Below are 16,585 nucleotides of genomic sequence, written 5' to 3'. Positions count from 1 at the left end.
GATCTAATATATGGTGGTCAAAATGAAGTTATATTTTCTTTTTCAAAATAGGTATAAGCATTTTCCTATGATTTTAACAGTTAACAGACAACAAAAAGCTGCGAGACCTTCAAGACACTATGAAGGTAACATAGTGGATAGTCAGGGAATTTCAGCAGGACATGATAGCACAAAAGAATGCACCATGTCATCACATAATCCTCAAAGACAAACGGATTTGAGTGGTGATTAATTCTAGTTTAAACCCCAGTAATGCGCTTGTAACCTAGATTGATGAAGAATTAAAGATGGTAGATATCAGAGCGATTCTTATAGCTTCACTTGTCTAGTGATTATAAAGCTTTACCTACCTTGAAAGCGTAGACAGGATTGCCTGTTCTAAGTGCCACTCGACTAGGTCTGATATAACCACTCAGACCATTCCAAGATCTGTAAACCTAAAAAAACAATGTTTTCAGCTAGATAGTTATCATATCATATTCACAATGGTATTAAACTGCATGCTGTCTTCTTCTGACATCACAATAATCAAAAACACTCCTACCTCTCCTGTATTGGCCTTCATCAGTAGAAAAGGTCTTTTGTGATCCTGCAGAGAAATCTCGACAGTGGGTGCAAGTTCGGGAGTAACACTTGGCTGATTAGTTGTAGCTAAAAGGACCGTGAAATGGTCAGAGGCAAGCATCTAGGCAGCACTAAGCATTCCAGGGAACTATCGCTAAAGGCAAGGAATGGTGGGAGGCATACAGATAGTAAAGCAGAGGCTGGCAACAGTCAAACTACTTTTGACTGTTACTAACTACTCACACAGAATTCTACACAAAAGCCAAGCAAACAGGCAGCGAAGGAAAGGATTTATGGAGGTGAAGCGAGTGAAGAATAACTACTTATATCCTTCTTTATAAAAGTGGTATCATATTCCTCTAACTTAGTTTTAGCCTCCTAGTTTTTAATCGTGACTTACTGGCTGCTGCCCGGTTCATGCATGCTCGGTAGCTACCACGGCCTCGTCGCCTCTGGTTGCGGCAGCGTCTACGACGAGAGCGACCCTGCCAACGGCTGGTTGATGTAAAGAAGTTTGTAGTGGGAGCATCAGTAATGGGCTGTGTTGGCCTGGCTGTGGGCATAACGGTGATTGGATCATTTGGTTCTTCCGTGGAAGGAACAAAGTAGTCAATTAGGTACGCCAGAACTGCTTTCTCTCCAATAGTGTCAACTATAAGCTTCGCCTTTGGCTAGAAAGAAGATTGATAGTGAAAAAGTACTGTATAAAGACTGAAAATAATAAGATGGAATTTTAAATATGACAAATATACCACTTTTAAGTTCTTTGTTGGTTACTTCTTTCTCTATGGAATTTTTGCTTGCAAGAAGGGAGTTGGTTCAAGCCAAAAAATGTTTGCTTACCTACACTTGGTATTTTTGTTGTAAAAGATAAAGTTGCCCCCATATAGCTTTTATATAATGTTTTTGGAATCAGCAAAAATTCTGCACAAAAATTAAGGCGTTTGACAAACAATAGCCTCGTTTAATATTTTTTAGTTTAGTGAAACCGGTTGCGAAGAAATAACGCAGACCCCCATTCTTTAATATAGAACTATAGTTAACAGAAATATCTGAGGTACATGGTTGAAGCGTTTTACTAGCAGAAATATGTTGAAGTCGCTGTTTACAATGTTTATCTTTATTCACCTTAAACCAAAGATTAAAAAATAGAAACCGCGATATTATGCTGTAAGCTCTGAGGAAAAAGAAAACTAACTGGCTCATTTTTTGGCAAAATTATAGCCCAGTATCCTAAATGTATTGTGGCAAAACTTTGGGTGAATAAGTTAATTCTGTGATTCATGATCAATGTTTTTGTATTGGCACGATAAGGCGAGCCATTATAAAGACTTTTTGATGGAATGAATGATATGCGCGAGCAGTTATAAAAGCATTTCGTAGTGGAAAAGTTAATCTTGCTTTTAGGCATTTATCATGCATAAACTTCAGCTCAAAAGTTAATCTATGCCCAGGAGTCACAACTCTTTTCTATTCATATGAATGCATGTTACACTTTAAAATTTAAATCTTTTGCTGGCAGTGAGATGAAATCACTCAAAAACTTGTGTTGACCTTCAGTTCACCTTCAGCTTTAGATGTGCTACTTGTAAACCATTGCACTTACATGTATCATCAAATTCTTGAAAAAAACTATGTTAAAACATAACCCAAAAAACCGATTGGTATGCAAAATGATATCAGCTCAATCATTTCAAACTCTCGTCAATCTATTGTTATCTTACGTTTTTGATAGGTTTTCCTTGATCCTGATTGAAGGCTACCGCTCTTTGTAACGCTTGATCTTTGGATAGTGCTGGCACTTCAGAGGTAATATCATCTTCTATTCCGCTCAAAAACTCTCCATCTGCACTCTCCAGAATTAGGTTGGTATCTCTTTCTTGTTCCAACACAAGAGATGTTCCATATATTGGGAGATTTCTCCAGTCTTGTAGAAGTTTTACCTAAAGCCAGTATCTATGTTTAATTTGTGCTTTTTTATACATAAATTGGATGAGTTTCAGCTGGAATTGTTGTTTTTGTGGCAGTTTAGTTCTGTTCCATACGCGAATATAAGGAACAGTGACTACATGAATAGTAAATGCAAAAATAAATATTAAGTTAGCTATTTAGCATTTTAAACTAAACAAGTTCTAAGAAAGGCAAAGAAATAATGTTTTGATGCTAACAGAAACACACTTTTAGAATGCTCAATCATCAACTTATAAGCCATAGTAGACAATTGTGGTGCAAGAAAAAACCTGACAGAGTTCTGATTCTAAAATATTTTGAGTAACTAAATATTTCAAAATATTAGGTATTATATATAAAATATAATATTTTATATTTTCTTGAATATTTTTCAAATATTAACAATATATAAGAAAGTATTTCTGTAGATGCGATTCAGTTTTACTAACCTTGTAATTTCCATCAGCAGTTTTCACTCCCTGAGTCACTCTGAAGTTGTAATTATCTCTGTTCAACCCTTCAAGCTGGTCTCTTAGATATTGAGGGTTGTTGAACCTTGTTTTCCCATCATTTCTGTTTCTATTAGGTCGAGAATTTGGCCCTGGCATTTCATTAGTTGGCGATGGGTTATTGCCTCCATTGCCAGAGTCTGGGCCGGAACGTGAGCTCCCGCTGCTTGTTTCCACAACTGCAGAAGTGATATATACTATTAGAATAATGGCTTTTAAAAATTTGATATGCTCAGTTAAATAGGCGTATTTATTACATTAATTTTAATGTATTTAACCAAATGTTACCTGATAATAACTTTAATAGAATTGGATAAAACATGTGGTAAAAACATGTGAATAAGTTCCAACTGAAATTAGACAAAATAGCTAAACAAACAATTTTGACTGTATAAAGCTTGCTTATTTGTCAAGCAACAAAAAAGCTGTCAAGTACAAAAAGGACAAGGGAGGGAACACACAACAGATGTTAAAAGGGAAGATAACTAATAATTGGTTAGTAAACACTGAAATGTGCAACCAGTTCTGCGCATTTATCTGAAAGAGAATGAGGCTCCAAAGACACACACAGGCTACATGATAGCACAAGAGGTTCATTGACTATGAGGAATGGAGAATCTACCACCTAGACAGGGCTGGACGACAAGCTAACTAAAATCACCTATAACGTTGTATTCCTCGTGAAATGAGTTGGGGCCATATTGGCTGCTGTGAGTGGCGCGTACAACTGAATAAGAGAATCATTTGATTGGTTAGTTCTTGTAAACTGATGGCTTTATGTTGTTTATTGGCTGCTACCAACATCTTAAAGATGAAATCACACAAAAACTTTGAGAATATTTTATCAAACTGTATAAGTATGGTTCTATCATTTGTGAGGGTTTTTGATACTTGAGGTGATCTGAATGCCAGAGTTTTTTAAGATAAAAACCGACAAAACTTGCTTGCAGTCAAAACGCACATGAGTTTTTTTAAATGCGTTGCTCAGCAATGGGGCTAGAACAGCTTCTTTCTCACTACACCATGCTCGATATCTTTTAACTCATTCGCACCCGACGAATTTCTAGGCGATTAGCCCCAGATACCGCTAATTTTTCAGAAAATTGTCGTAACTCAAATTACTACTACAGGAGACAGACTTGACATAATTTATTCAATAAAATTTCAAAAGAACCAACCAAGTCTTTTCTTTCAAAATATATTACATTCATATAGACACCTTGTATCCCTTTTATGTAGATCCGTGCCTCAAAGAAGGTAGTTTCAGGAAATTTCCAATTTTGAAAAAATTGTCATTTGCTGAAACAAAGTTAGATTTGCACCATAAAAATTACAAAATATACAAAGTTTGACTGAAATTACTCATTTATTACAGACAATACATATTTATGATTATTATTTATACATATGCAGTTAGTCATGAACATGAAAATCATGAAACTCTAACTTCAAACTTTTACCCACGAGCATCATCCTTCAAACAAAATCATAGCAAATCTATATGCCAATATAACTCAAATAAAACATCATGAAAATGTTTCAAAAAATACAAATATGTTCAATAGCTCTGTTCTTGACTTTCCGGACTTCATAGATAGCTCTAAGAATCAATATGATCCTATCGAAACTGAAAGATAACGTTAGTCCGACTACGGCTGGCAGCGTGAAGAGTGCATTTTTATTCTAGCATAACGATTCAAATTGGCAAAATTAAAAGTTAATAAAAACTTTGAAACACTAAAAAATGTTTTGATTTGATTTATGCAGTCTTTCAATGTCTTACCACTTTTGAATCTGCATATTTACTTCTGGAGTAGAAAAAAAATTATCCCGAACGATAAAATTTCAAGTCGGCATGATGATTTCCGGTTGTGGTAGAAACTGAGATGGCTGTACTAATTTGGTTATAACTTTTGCTGGAGACGTCATAGAGGCAAATTTTAAATTTTGTCTGATTGGCCGGAAATTTTTCTTTCTAACTAATTAAAAATATTCTTTTATAGTTTAAAAACAACGATGCAAGGAGTTGGTAAATTTCAGAAGCGAGTTAACTCGCGTTGGGTGCATAGCAACGTTATAACTATGCGAGTTAACTCGCGCCTGGGTGCGAATGAGTTAAGTTTCGTTCCATTTTTTACTTTTACTAAACTCTGAAGGCAATGCAAAAACAAAAAAGCAAACATGCCAAATATTATTATTTGCAGAAGAAATATCTGACGCTTCGGAAAATACAAAAACATTTACATCCAATCCTACTGTGATAAATGGCATGACGTCGATTGAATTAAGATTGCATTATACAATGAATCACAGAATCATACAAAAGAACAAACGCTCATTAATAGTACGTTGCACTGGCCTTACAATAACAAACGCAGTCAAAGATGGCATGTCAAAACAAGACTTAGCCAAGGATTGTAAGAACACGAAAGAATTATTCTAATAATGTTTACTGGCCTATATTGCATCAGATTGAGCACTCAATTTACTTCAAATGAGTTTTAAGTCTCAAATCATAGCATGAAAGATAACACCACAAGGTATTATTAGATGCCATTGTACTCCTTTAGTTGGCATAAGGTTATGGTCTATATCTCTTACCGGATTCAGGGTTTTCAATCCAAGGGTATTGCTCGATAATTTCAGATAGAGTAAGGTTGACCTCTGCGGGCTCTTCTGGCATTGTGTTCTGCTGCCTTCCGTTTGCATTTCCTACAAATGTTTTTAATAAATATATCCAAAACGATTGCACTCATTGAACCAGACTCCCTTCAAAGAGATAAGCAGGATTAACTTGTTTCACAAACATGTCCCAAGAATATGATAGTAGAATAGCAAAAGAACGCATATCTTTGCCCTAATAACCAAGTAGATATGATCTAAAAGCTAGTCTTTACTATACTGTATGTACTACACTCTGTTCAAAGCCAAACGATTGGAAGTTGTTGGAGCCAAAGTTGGAGGTAAGAAAAACATGTTGTCATGTAGGGGCTTCGAACCCATGACATCTAGCTTTGTAATCTATCAAAGCAACCCCTTTTTGTTAATTGACCACCTTTTGGCTTTTTGGAATAATTCAGCAAATAATTATTGCGCCTAACAATCTCTCACTGCACTAACATCTCTCACTCACTGTTTGAATAAGGACACTTTATAAGCAAAATTAATCAGTCAAGCACGAAAGCTAGACCAAAATAAAGACTGGCACATTGTTTATAGTCTGATAACCCTGTGAGAATGTCCCTCCTTAGGTTTTTTCAAGCCGGACTAGAGATCTACAAATATTTTGCTGATATAGCACAGGAGCAATTGTGGTTGGATGCCCTTTCTAACACTACCAACACTTCTTGCGTGAGTTGAACCACTGACTTACTGATCACAAGACAAGTATTAACCTTTGAACCATGGGTGCTAATTAAACATTAAAATGCGATATTAAAATTTAATTCATGCAAATGGAAGTTTTCGCTCATTTAAAGGTCTTAAAGAACTTCATTATTTATGAGTTGTGTGAGGCAGGGAGATGAAGAGAGTGTTACGAAACGTGGACAAACTTTAAGTAAGATGAATCACACCACAATATTAAGGAAGTCGGTGATAAGGTGATACAGTGGAATGAGGCCTGATGGTATAGTCTGGTACACAAAGTGCAGACGCAATCAACTGCGACCATGGTAGTCCTTTTAAAAATCCGCAACGGCCAACTCACAGGACAAACAGAGCTTAACAATGCATTCATCCACATTAAAAGCTGTGTTGAGTCAGAAAAAAACATTCACCCATTAGCTTTGTATGGGAGAAAACAATGATTTGAAACATTGGTAGCATTTTAAGGGTCACATGAAAAAAAAACCTGAACCTGGTTGGTTAATGCAATACAATCGCTCGTTATGGCTGGTTGATGTACAGAAAACCCAAAAAGTATATGAAAAACATTATCTGTTGCTGGCTAGCATGAATGTAGAAAAGGTTAGTTATATTTATCTTTACTAAACAGTTCAGCCAAGCAACCAAACAGCTAGTGACTAAAACTTTTAAATAGCTTGGTTGCTGGATAGATATAACAACTTGACATTTCAAAACTGAAAAATAGCCGTCTTTAGTTGAGGCCCTCTTAAACATTTTTTCACCTCCTGCATATCTTACACCATAAGTCATCATTTTCTAATTAGGTGACAGTCTGATTTACTAATTCAATGAATGGCTATATATGATTACAATATACAAGCATAATATACAATATGGTTTACTTAATTGTCTTTTATGCTATATTATTTTATAGTGTATATGTTGTATTGTATCTTATTGTATTCCATTGTACAACATTATAATATATTATATAGCGGTATAATTACTTTATTAAACCATATTTTATTATAATAAATTATATTATTCTATGTTAGATCATAATATATTATTATATATGATATTGTACGAGATTATAATATAATAAATAATATTATACTATAATATAGTATATTATATCATTTTATATTGTACTAAAGCAAGCCTATTACATATGATAGAATATGACATTCTAGTACATTATAATACAAAATATTACATTACAATGTATTATATTTTGCTATACTCTATAATATATTGCACTATACACCGCCATGCTATGTTTTATCACAGTATATTACAATGTAATACATTCTTGCTATATTATGTTACTCTATATTATAATAATTGTATATTAAAAATAGCTAACTTCTTACTATGTACACAATATTTCTTATGTCAAAAGCTACAAACAGATGGAGTATAATAATCCCAGTGCGAGAACTTGTTAAATTAATTGTATTTTCCTTGTTCCACTAGCCCACTAGTTGTACGAGTTCTTCTGCAGTCCTGTAGCTGATCTACAGCTAATGAGGTCCGCCTATAAGAGAGGCTAACAAGCTTTGTATTTTTCGCATCATTTTATACTCAAAATGAGAAATGTTAGCAACCTTACTATGATTGAAGATTTAGCTTTAGCCTGTTTTGAGTTAGTGAGGTAAAATGTCTCTTCTTCTAAACAGAATTACCCAAAGGTTTAGATAACAAATAAAATATTTTTTCCTATTAGTAATAACAGAGTATAATAAATAATTTAACTTAAACCAATCTGGCAAAACACGGCTGACTTTTGGCTAAATGAAAAAGTTGGCAATCAGAATTCTTTGCAATATTTGCATTCAAAAATATGTCTAAACTAGCAAAATTCCCAGCATTGCACGGGTAGTATAAATCAGCTTATAAACAATGAGAGATAATGAAGTTGTCTGCCACTTGCTATTAGTCTGGTACATTGCCAATAGCTAGATTGAGTAAGCTTTCTAATAACAGCCAACTACTTGCTCTAACGGTTGAGCATGCATGAACTTACGCTGAGCTGTCTGTGATGTTGCGTCGTAATGGAGAGCGGTAGAATATGTGCACCCACATAGCGACATATATCGCTTAATGAATCTATCAAGCTCGTGTGGCCTAATTGGTAAGGGATTGGATCGGCGAATGAGAGGGTCTGAGATCAACTCAAAATCAAATTTCAATATTTTAATAGCTATTGCCGGACAAACCGAACTACAGACAAACTCTGATATTTATATATAGATAAACAAAAAGGTATTAAATGTTACGGTTTAGAAAATTAAAATTTAAGGGCTGTATCTTATAAAACTAAAAAAATTAAAACAGTGGTGAATTAAGGAGATGAGCTAAGGCTAATATCAGAGCATAGGGGTGTCAGGATATAATGATATAATTGTTATTAAAACGTAAAACAGTGCCTACATTATTTCAATCTCCAGTGATGTCATTTACTTGATTGTATTAGCATATTTAGAAACTTGTTTCCCATACAGTGTAAAAAAATTTACCAACAGACTCTGCTAGAAAAATAGATATCTAACTCACCTCGGTTGTTTCTATTCCTGGAGACACCAGAAGCCATGTCATTGATTGTTGGTCGAAGGGCGTTCATAATTGCATCTGAAAGTCCACCGATATTCATGTTGCTCTGCTGGTTGGCGTTATCCGGTGCAGTAGTTCTCTGCTGTTGCTGAGCATTGTTTCTGCCTGGTCTTCTTGTGCCACGGCGTGCTGCCTCCACTGCAGTTAAACAGCAGCAATTAGAGCTTCAGTTGAGTTTAAATTTATGTTTATAGCTGTATAAACCAAAATGGTTTTATACAGCTATTAATTTATATAAATGCTACAGCTATAATTTTCTTTGTAATACATTTGTTTCTGCTACTAGGATAAAATTTATTTAAATTAGAAAATGAAATGAACTTAGAACATAATGCGTGGGTTTTAGCTAAAAACAACTTTGCTAGTATCTTTGCTGTACAATACATCGTCAAAAAATTAATTCTTAGATCAATTATGAACGTGAAGTAACATATGCATGTGTTATTGTATAATAAAGCACTTGGCATAAAATAAACCTTTTTTAAGTACTATAGCCTTAGAATCTGTACCTTGTCCCATACTTCTATGAAGCGACATTTATGATGAGTCTTTATACTTCTATGAGCGTGTAATGAATTGCTTTCTCTTTGAAAGCTGGAGCACTGTATGCATTACTCCGCCAGTGCCTAAATTGAGATATTTTTGCGAAAAAATAGTTAAAATAAGAACTAAGAAAGCAATTAAAAGTTTCCTGCCTGTATCTACTTTAGAGTCAGTAGGCCTAGTAGAACTTTTACACGAGGTGAATAAATTTATGAATCAATAAAAGCAAATTTAGCTTCAGCTTTTACCAATTAGCACTACCCTTACTCAATATCTGTACATATTTGTCTTACACAGAGACTCCTAGAAATATTTCAGAGCATATTAAATAATTGTTAGATTTTGGATTCTAATATTCTCTGCGATACAACTTGGACATTACATCTTTAGCTTTTAAATGTTGACTTGCAACAAAATTCATATTATAGTTATTTGGTATCAAAAGGTTCACCACAACTTACTCTGCTGTGTTGTAGGTGCAAAGTATGTGGAAATGTGATTACCAGCTCTTAAAACCTCAAAAACAAACAGTTAAAAAAATGGCCGTAGGCTGGAATCCCTTTATTTTGATGATGTACTCAACTCATGATGGTTAAATTAAAGGCCAATAAAAGGCTCAAAGTAAAACTTTTCATGTAGCACTAGTTTATGGCAAACACTGCGGGTTTTACCAGGAAGCCCTAATCAAATATAGATGCTCGCTACTTTACAGTTTCGTTTCAGCTTGGTCTAATCCTCTAGTCATAATTTGACCATGCGACCATATTTTCTACCAAATTGTGCAAAGAACTTCTGCAACATTTTCCGACCATCACAGGTGACCAACAGGCTCTTAAGCTATGTCATTGCTTCCCTATTAGGGATGCGAGCTGTTGTTAGGGAGGTCAAAGATTCAGTAGTAAAGGCCGGTTATCCGAATCTCTTGAAAAGAGCATTGAAAACTTTTTTTTTCTGTTTTCAGCAACTTTGCTATGTGAATGCGCATTTTCATCTCTTCTATACATACACAATAATTAGCGTAATGCCATCAACCCTGGGTATGATATACCGTATTTTACTCACTCACAAGGAAACGGGCTTCAATCAGATAATAGCTCACAAGGGGCATAACTAAAGTCACCGACCAGAAAGTTAGTTATTGTTTATATGTTGCAGCTGTGTGAAAACATTAGACTCTTATTAGAATGACTTTCCAATAACATATTATTTTCATATATTCTGAATATGCCTGCTTTTCCTCAAGTTTTGAGCATTTTTGTTTCACTCAAAACAAGGTATAAAATTGCTTTCACCAGTCGGAGGGGGAAAAGCGAGGTAAATAGCAAAGTTCTGAGCTATGCAGTTGATTAAAATGTGACTTAATTTGTAGCTATACTAAATACAGTTGCCAAGGAAGATATAAATTTATAACAACTATCAATACAAGGTTATAATTTATGATGTAAGCCTGTCAGATATGTGCTAAACACTTCCATTATTTAAGAGTAATTTCAAGTCCTTGCCAAAAGAAGTTCCTTCAATGAGTAGACAAGGAATTTCGCATTTCCTTTTCAAGCTATATTTGTACCCAATATAGGACGCGCTTTTCACAAATAAGCCAATCAGCTTCATTTGAGTGTCTAACGTAATGATCAATTTATTTACCTAAACATGTCACTAGATGATGAAAGGGAAGGATTGTTATTCAGAAGAAAAGCAAAATGCGCAACGCTAACATTTGAAGAAGGTAACTGAATAATATGCCGCCACAAAGATGGAGTAATCACCACTTTCTAAAATGGTCAAACGTTTCAAAACGTTACAAAATTATCAGTATTAAAATCAATATTTGCTATAATTTTAATCTTAGACTGTGATCCATATATGACAATAAAGTTACTTTACACAATCTATGCTCCCTCCAACTTGGAAACCAATATATATGTTGTGAAAAGCTAAGTATGACCCTATAAAATCGGAAATGTGCTGCTCAATGATTCAAGCCTTGTTCATAGCATCCTTGAATTTATCAACCAGGTTTATCAACCAAAAATTCTGGTATATTATGGCAGAACCTGCACAGCTAAAAGTTGTTAACATCAATCCAATGTGGAAATGCGAGCAAAAGATACAAAATTGCTTTTTACAGCTGTCGGGTCTGACAAAAAAAATAATTTTAAATAAATTTTTTGAACCATCTCTACAAATCTTTTTATAAGTTTGATAGCTTTAAAGTTTAGCATATTTAAAATCACATATCAGTAGCACAAATATTTTACCAGTTTCTTTTTGTAAATTGTTAGTTTCAAAGTTTTAACGGTGGTTCTACCGCAATCAATTGTTCAATAAATAATCTAAACGACGGATGCACTTGACAAGGCAAGGTCAATAGCAGAGGTCACATAAGGTCAGTGTCTTTAGTGCCTGGGCAGAAAAGACAGAATAGTCAAGTTCTTCTCACTAGTAACTGTTAGTATAACCTATAGAACAACACCATCAAACTAGGTCAGCAACGAAGCTTTTTAAGGCCACTTTCACCACAAGCTGATTGCTGACGCAGTTCATGTGGTTAGCCAGAGCAACAACAGCTATCAGGATGTCAGCTCCTACCAGACCAAGTATATTGCGCAAGTATCTATGATGTTTGTACGGCTGATGAGGTCTTTAGTACCGTCCCCAGGTTTGACTAAGGTTCAGTAGTCTAATAGTTGAAACTAGCGTAGGCAGTTATAATCCCTATTTCGTCACCAGCTGAAATCTCATTTTGAATGATGAGCATGTCAGCATGTCGGCTATGCTATTTCATGGTGCTGATGTAGAAACAGTATGACATTACTGGTTGTGTCATTTTGTTATTTACAAATTGGTTTCAAGTGAAATTTGAACAAAGGAAAACGAGTTAGAATTGCAACACTTTCATGGAATTTTGTGAGTTATTAAACAGGAATAAACTAAAATCTCTGTGTTAGTTGGTAGTTTTCATGAGAAAACAGGCCTCCTTATACAAGAATCGGTGATTTATTTAACCAATACTCAGTTCAAACTAAACTAAAAAACTGCAAGCAATCTTGAGACATATTTTGAAGCAAATCTGTGTATAAATATAAAAGTCTAGTTTTGCATTGTAAATAGATTGAAGATCAATTTGCACAAAATTTCAGCAGATTTTATGAAAAAGTATCGGTATTTTTCCATTATTAACGATTGTTTATGATGTTTGAAGTGATCTGATTGCCCGGATGTTTCAAGATAAAAATCAACAAAGGTTGATTGTGGTTAAAAGTCTCAGATCAAGCGAAGGTGGGATTATGATGTTTATAGTAGTAAAGAGACAGATAGAATAGATACTCGGAACTCTGTAACTCGAACAAATAGCTAATATCAACTATAGCAACAATAGCAACTAGCGTCGTCATTTTTTCTGAGCGTATCAACAGTGATCAAGTTTTTTACATTCTAATTTTAAAACATCCTGGCAGTCAGATCACTTCAAACATAAAAAATAGCAAATAATAGAAAGATATTGATACTTTTTAACAAAATGTACTAAAATTTTGTGCAATTTCACCTTTAAAAGTCCAAGGAGTCTGTAGCAAAAAAATGATGAGTAACATGGGCTGAGCTCTATCCTGGTGGATTATAAAAAAACATAAATCTCTAAACCACAGAAAGAATTAATATATCTACAATGGCTATAATGCTTTAGTCTCTAATGTGAGAGCACGTAGAGCAGAACAGAGAAGACTGATCAGTTCTGACTGACAACTGAGTAGCAGAAAAAAATGTCAAACCAAAGCTAGTTTTATTTTAACATCGAACCACTTTAAAAACGAACTTGCACAAAGAGTTACTAGATTCATTCTCCATCAAAAAGTATAAGCGTTTTTCTATCATTTGAGGATTTTTTTGACGTTTGAGATTATCTAACTGTCAGGATGTTTCAAGATTAAAATCTGACGAAGCTTGATTGAGGTTAAAACAATCAGATTTACAAATAGAGTGATGATGATGTCTATAGCTGCAGATCGACAGAGTAGAGGTGAGTAAAACTGCAACTTGAACGAATTAGCCTGTGGCAGCTATAGCAACGATATTTTGAAATTAGTATTGTTTATTTTTGTTCCATAATTTATTTTGTATTATAGTAACATGTATTTTTTTTCTGTCAACCAGATCACCTCAATCATAAAAAAATTGCAAATAATAGAAAAATACTGATACTTTCTGCTAAAATCTACTAAAATTTTCTGCAAGTTCATCTTTAATCCAGTTTCACGGACAAATTTATTTTGTTAAAATGGTTTGATTCTAACAGATAACTCTTTGTCTAGATTTCATTACAATCAATTGTGGAACAACAAAGAATATAACTAACACTTTCCTGCTGTTTTCACATCAGCACAATAAGGTTGTGTAATTTATGTTACATTCCAACCTTAGACAGAGTCTGTTATTATGATTTGGCTGAGAGTTATCAGGTAGTTAGCAGTCCCAATGTTGACACACTGATAGACAATGCAGGTGCTTGCTGTTCACATCTATTATTAGTTTCTCAGTATTATTGGAATGGGCTTATCAAACATTGTTATATAACATTACTGATAATTGAAATTATATTTGCCATCCAGACCAGACTTGTAACCAATAATGTATCAACACCAAAAATGGCATGCAACAGAATTCGCAAAATTACCAGCAAATGGTTATTGATACCAGTTAAAATTGATGAGCTAAATAAATGAATAATTTTTTAATATATACTTTTCACAATAATTGGAATCCTAAAAATCAAAAATAGATTTTTCATAGCAAGATGAGAAAATTATTTTTCTCAAAGTTAGTTTGCTCAAGTAAATTAGTTACAAAAGAGTTGGAATCTAATAGGAACAGTATTGATGCTATTAAAGATAAGAACATAACAGTAATAATATCTTGTAGCATTATAAAGCACAATTCTGTATGGTATAAATCGAGGTCTATCTAATTTTACTTAACAAGTTAGTGATTAAAAAAAGGTAGAATTTTGTACTACAGACAACTTTAGGCCCAGCCATTCAAATTTTTACTAGTGGTTTGTTGCTCATGTAGTTAGTTAGAGCTAAAAAGATACAAAGGTCAAAAAGGTAAAAGAAGCAAAAAGGATAAAAGGCACGATCAATGAGATTACTAACTCGCGAAATACCTGAGTTCTAAAGATATTTGCTAGTGCTCTGGTATTTTGGTATGCTATTGAAATGCATATACTAAATCAACTGGAAGTTGTTAGAAATTATGGCATCCTGTCATTTCAAAAACCTTGTAGATTCAAAGTTTGCAACTCATACTAGATTTAGCTTGGCTACAAAATCCATGGAACCTCTTACGAAAGGTTTCTTACGCAATTTTGCCCATGCTTCAACAACAAATAGGGTGTATCCGCTATAATGCTGTCAACAACATGCTTAAATCAAAAGCAGATGCGCTATACAATAGAATTTATTGCTTGTAACAACTGACAGCTTTACACACATTCTGTCTCAGCCATCTACACCTGCTTTACAATCACAGCACGAGAAAAATGATAACCAAAACTTAACTGTGAAATCACATTAAAATTATCAACGGAACAGCATAAAGTGTTGAACTGTTATAAAACTTGGTTATTTGATCTACTAAGCAATTTGAAAGGAAATTCTTGCAAAATTGTAAACTAAAATTTGTACATACGGTAGCTCATACAAGTAGTCTGCTGAGAAGCGAACTTACGTGGATATTTTAAATCAGCACAGTAAATTAACGATTTCTATTCTCATAGCCAAAAGGAGATATCAAGTACACCATATTTGTTATGTAAGGGAAACATAGGAAGTAGAACTAACTACTTACTATTAAATTGATTTATGTTAAATCAATTACAAAGATTCGAATTAGTTCTTCAACTTTAAATTACAAATTACCTTGTTTATGTTAGCAGATGCAGCATATAGAAAATCTATTCAGTTAAATCCTGGTTCACTGTGCAAAGTTAGATTAAAACATTAAAAGCTAACCTCAATTTAATGATTTCTCACCAAATGTAAAACTAGAAAAAAGTGGTGAAATGCAAATAACCACCTCTGAGAACAATGATTCCAAGAGCTTCTCTCTGTTTTCACTAATAAAAGATCGACTTACCCAAAGATGATTGCGTAAAAAACAATATTAGTCCAGTAAAGATGATGTATTTGATCTCCATTATGATAACTGTTTAATTCTTAGTTGGCTTTTGAAGCCCTTGTGGTTGAAGTCTCCTTGCGCTCTAGTCGCTAGTATAAGTAGGCTCTGGTAGATTATCAGATAAGAGACAGTAAGCCAATCCACTCTTCACCACTCGCTCGCTTTCACTCGTGTGACTGGGCGGGTTGCACCAAGCATTTAATGGCCATGATCACACAAGGTAGGCGGAGCTTAGTAACTCCTACTATAGGAACGCTTTAAATCAGGAAATGACGCTTAGTCAACCTTAACCACAAAGTTCATGCAACGCACCGGGTATCAGAAGCTAAAGCGTGGCGCAGGCTGTACGTAAACGAGATGGCATGTTGGCTGGCCAATCGTGTTGCTATTTATAGAATTCTGACACATACGTGAGTGATTTCAGGTGGGTAACGCTTGTGAGATGCAAGGGAGAGAGTGGTAGTTCTACCGAATCAATCAGATTTGAGAGACAAATACGGAGATATCTGTGAACAATTCGAACTGCAACCGGAACTTGAACACCACCTTCCTTATAAGATGACGTCATGCCAGCTAACCATAAAGTTACAAATCACATTGCACTTTGTGTGACAGCTCATCAGCATAAACTGTGTTCGGTAATCGGGAATACAAGTATTTTGAAACATTGGTTTCTAAGTTTTTTCGCTGTGAAATAATCTGATGTGATTTTGATTTGCTCAAACTCCATAGTTTGGTTTATACATCACCATATAAAAGTGATTTAACTCTTCCAGTGCCTAAGCCTGGCGTAACTCAATTAAAAAAATAATTTTGAACAAAAAATTGTAAGGTTATCAATTTTTTTACCTATTTTGTTCACTCTAAAAATAATAGAACTGCGA

The 16,585-nt window shown here is 34.3% G+C and overlaps 1 protein-coding gene across 3 annotated transcripts in view; it reads right to left on the bottom strand.

The window, feature by feature from the left end:
* LOC137398970 (neutral protease-like) overlaps positions 1-15,859 on the bottom strand; it is a 48,877-nt gene extending 33,018 nt beyond the window's left edge. Inside the window, exons 1-9 of one of the 3 annotated variants that reach the window (XM_068085134.1) lie at positions 15,660-15,859; positions 8,928-9,122; positions 5,625-5,735; positions 3,685-3,750; positions 2,964-3,202; positions 2,289-2,507; positions 965-1,235; positions 545-651; positions 351-437 (exon numbers count right to left, since the gene is read on the bottom strand). In XM_068085134.1, the coding sequence (XP_067941235.1) occupies positions 351-437; positions 545-651; positions 965-1,235; positions 2,289-2,507; positions 2,964-3,202; positions 3,685-3,750; positions 5,625-5,735; positions 8,928-9,122; positions 15,660-15,720 (1,356 nt within the window). In that variant the 5' untranslated portion in view covers positions 15,721-15,859. The remainder of the gene's footprint in view (positions 1-350; positions 438-544; positions 652-964; positions 1,236-2,288; positions 2,508-2,963; positions 3,203-3,684; positions 3,751-5,624; positions 5,736-8,927; positions 9,123-15,659) is intronic. The other 2 variants (XM_068085132.1, XM_068085135.1) reach the window with 2 other exon arrangements.
* Positions 15,860-16,585: the final 726 nt, after the last annotated feature.

This window comes from Watersipora subatra, chromosome 6 (genome assembly GCF_963576615.1).
Source record: "Watersipora subatra chromosome 6, tzWatSuba1.1, whole genome shotgun sequence".
Classification (NCBI taxonomy): Eukaryota; Metazoa; Bryozoa; class Gymnolaemata; order Cheilostomatida; family Watersiporidae; genus Watersipora; species Watersipora subatra.
The sequence above is the reverse complement of the archived record's forward strand: the minus strand, read 5'-3'. Positions and strand labels throughout refer to the sequence as shown.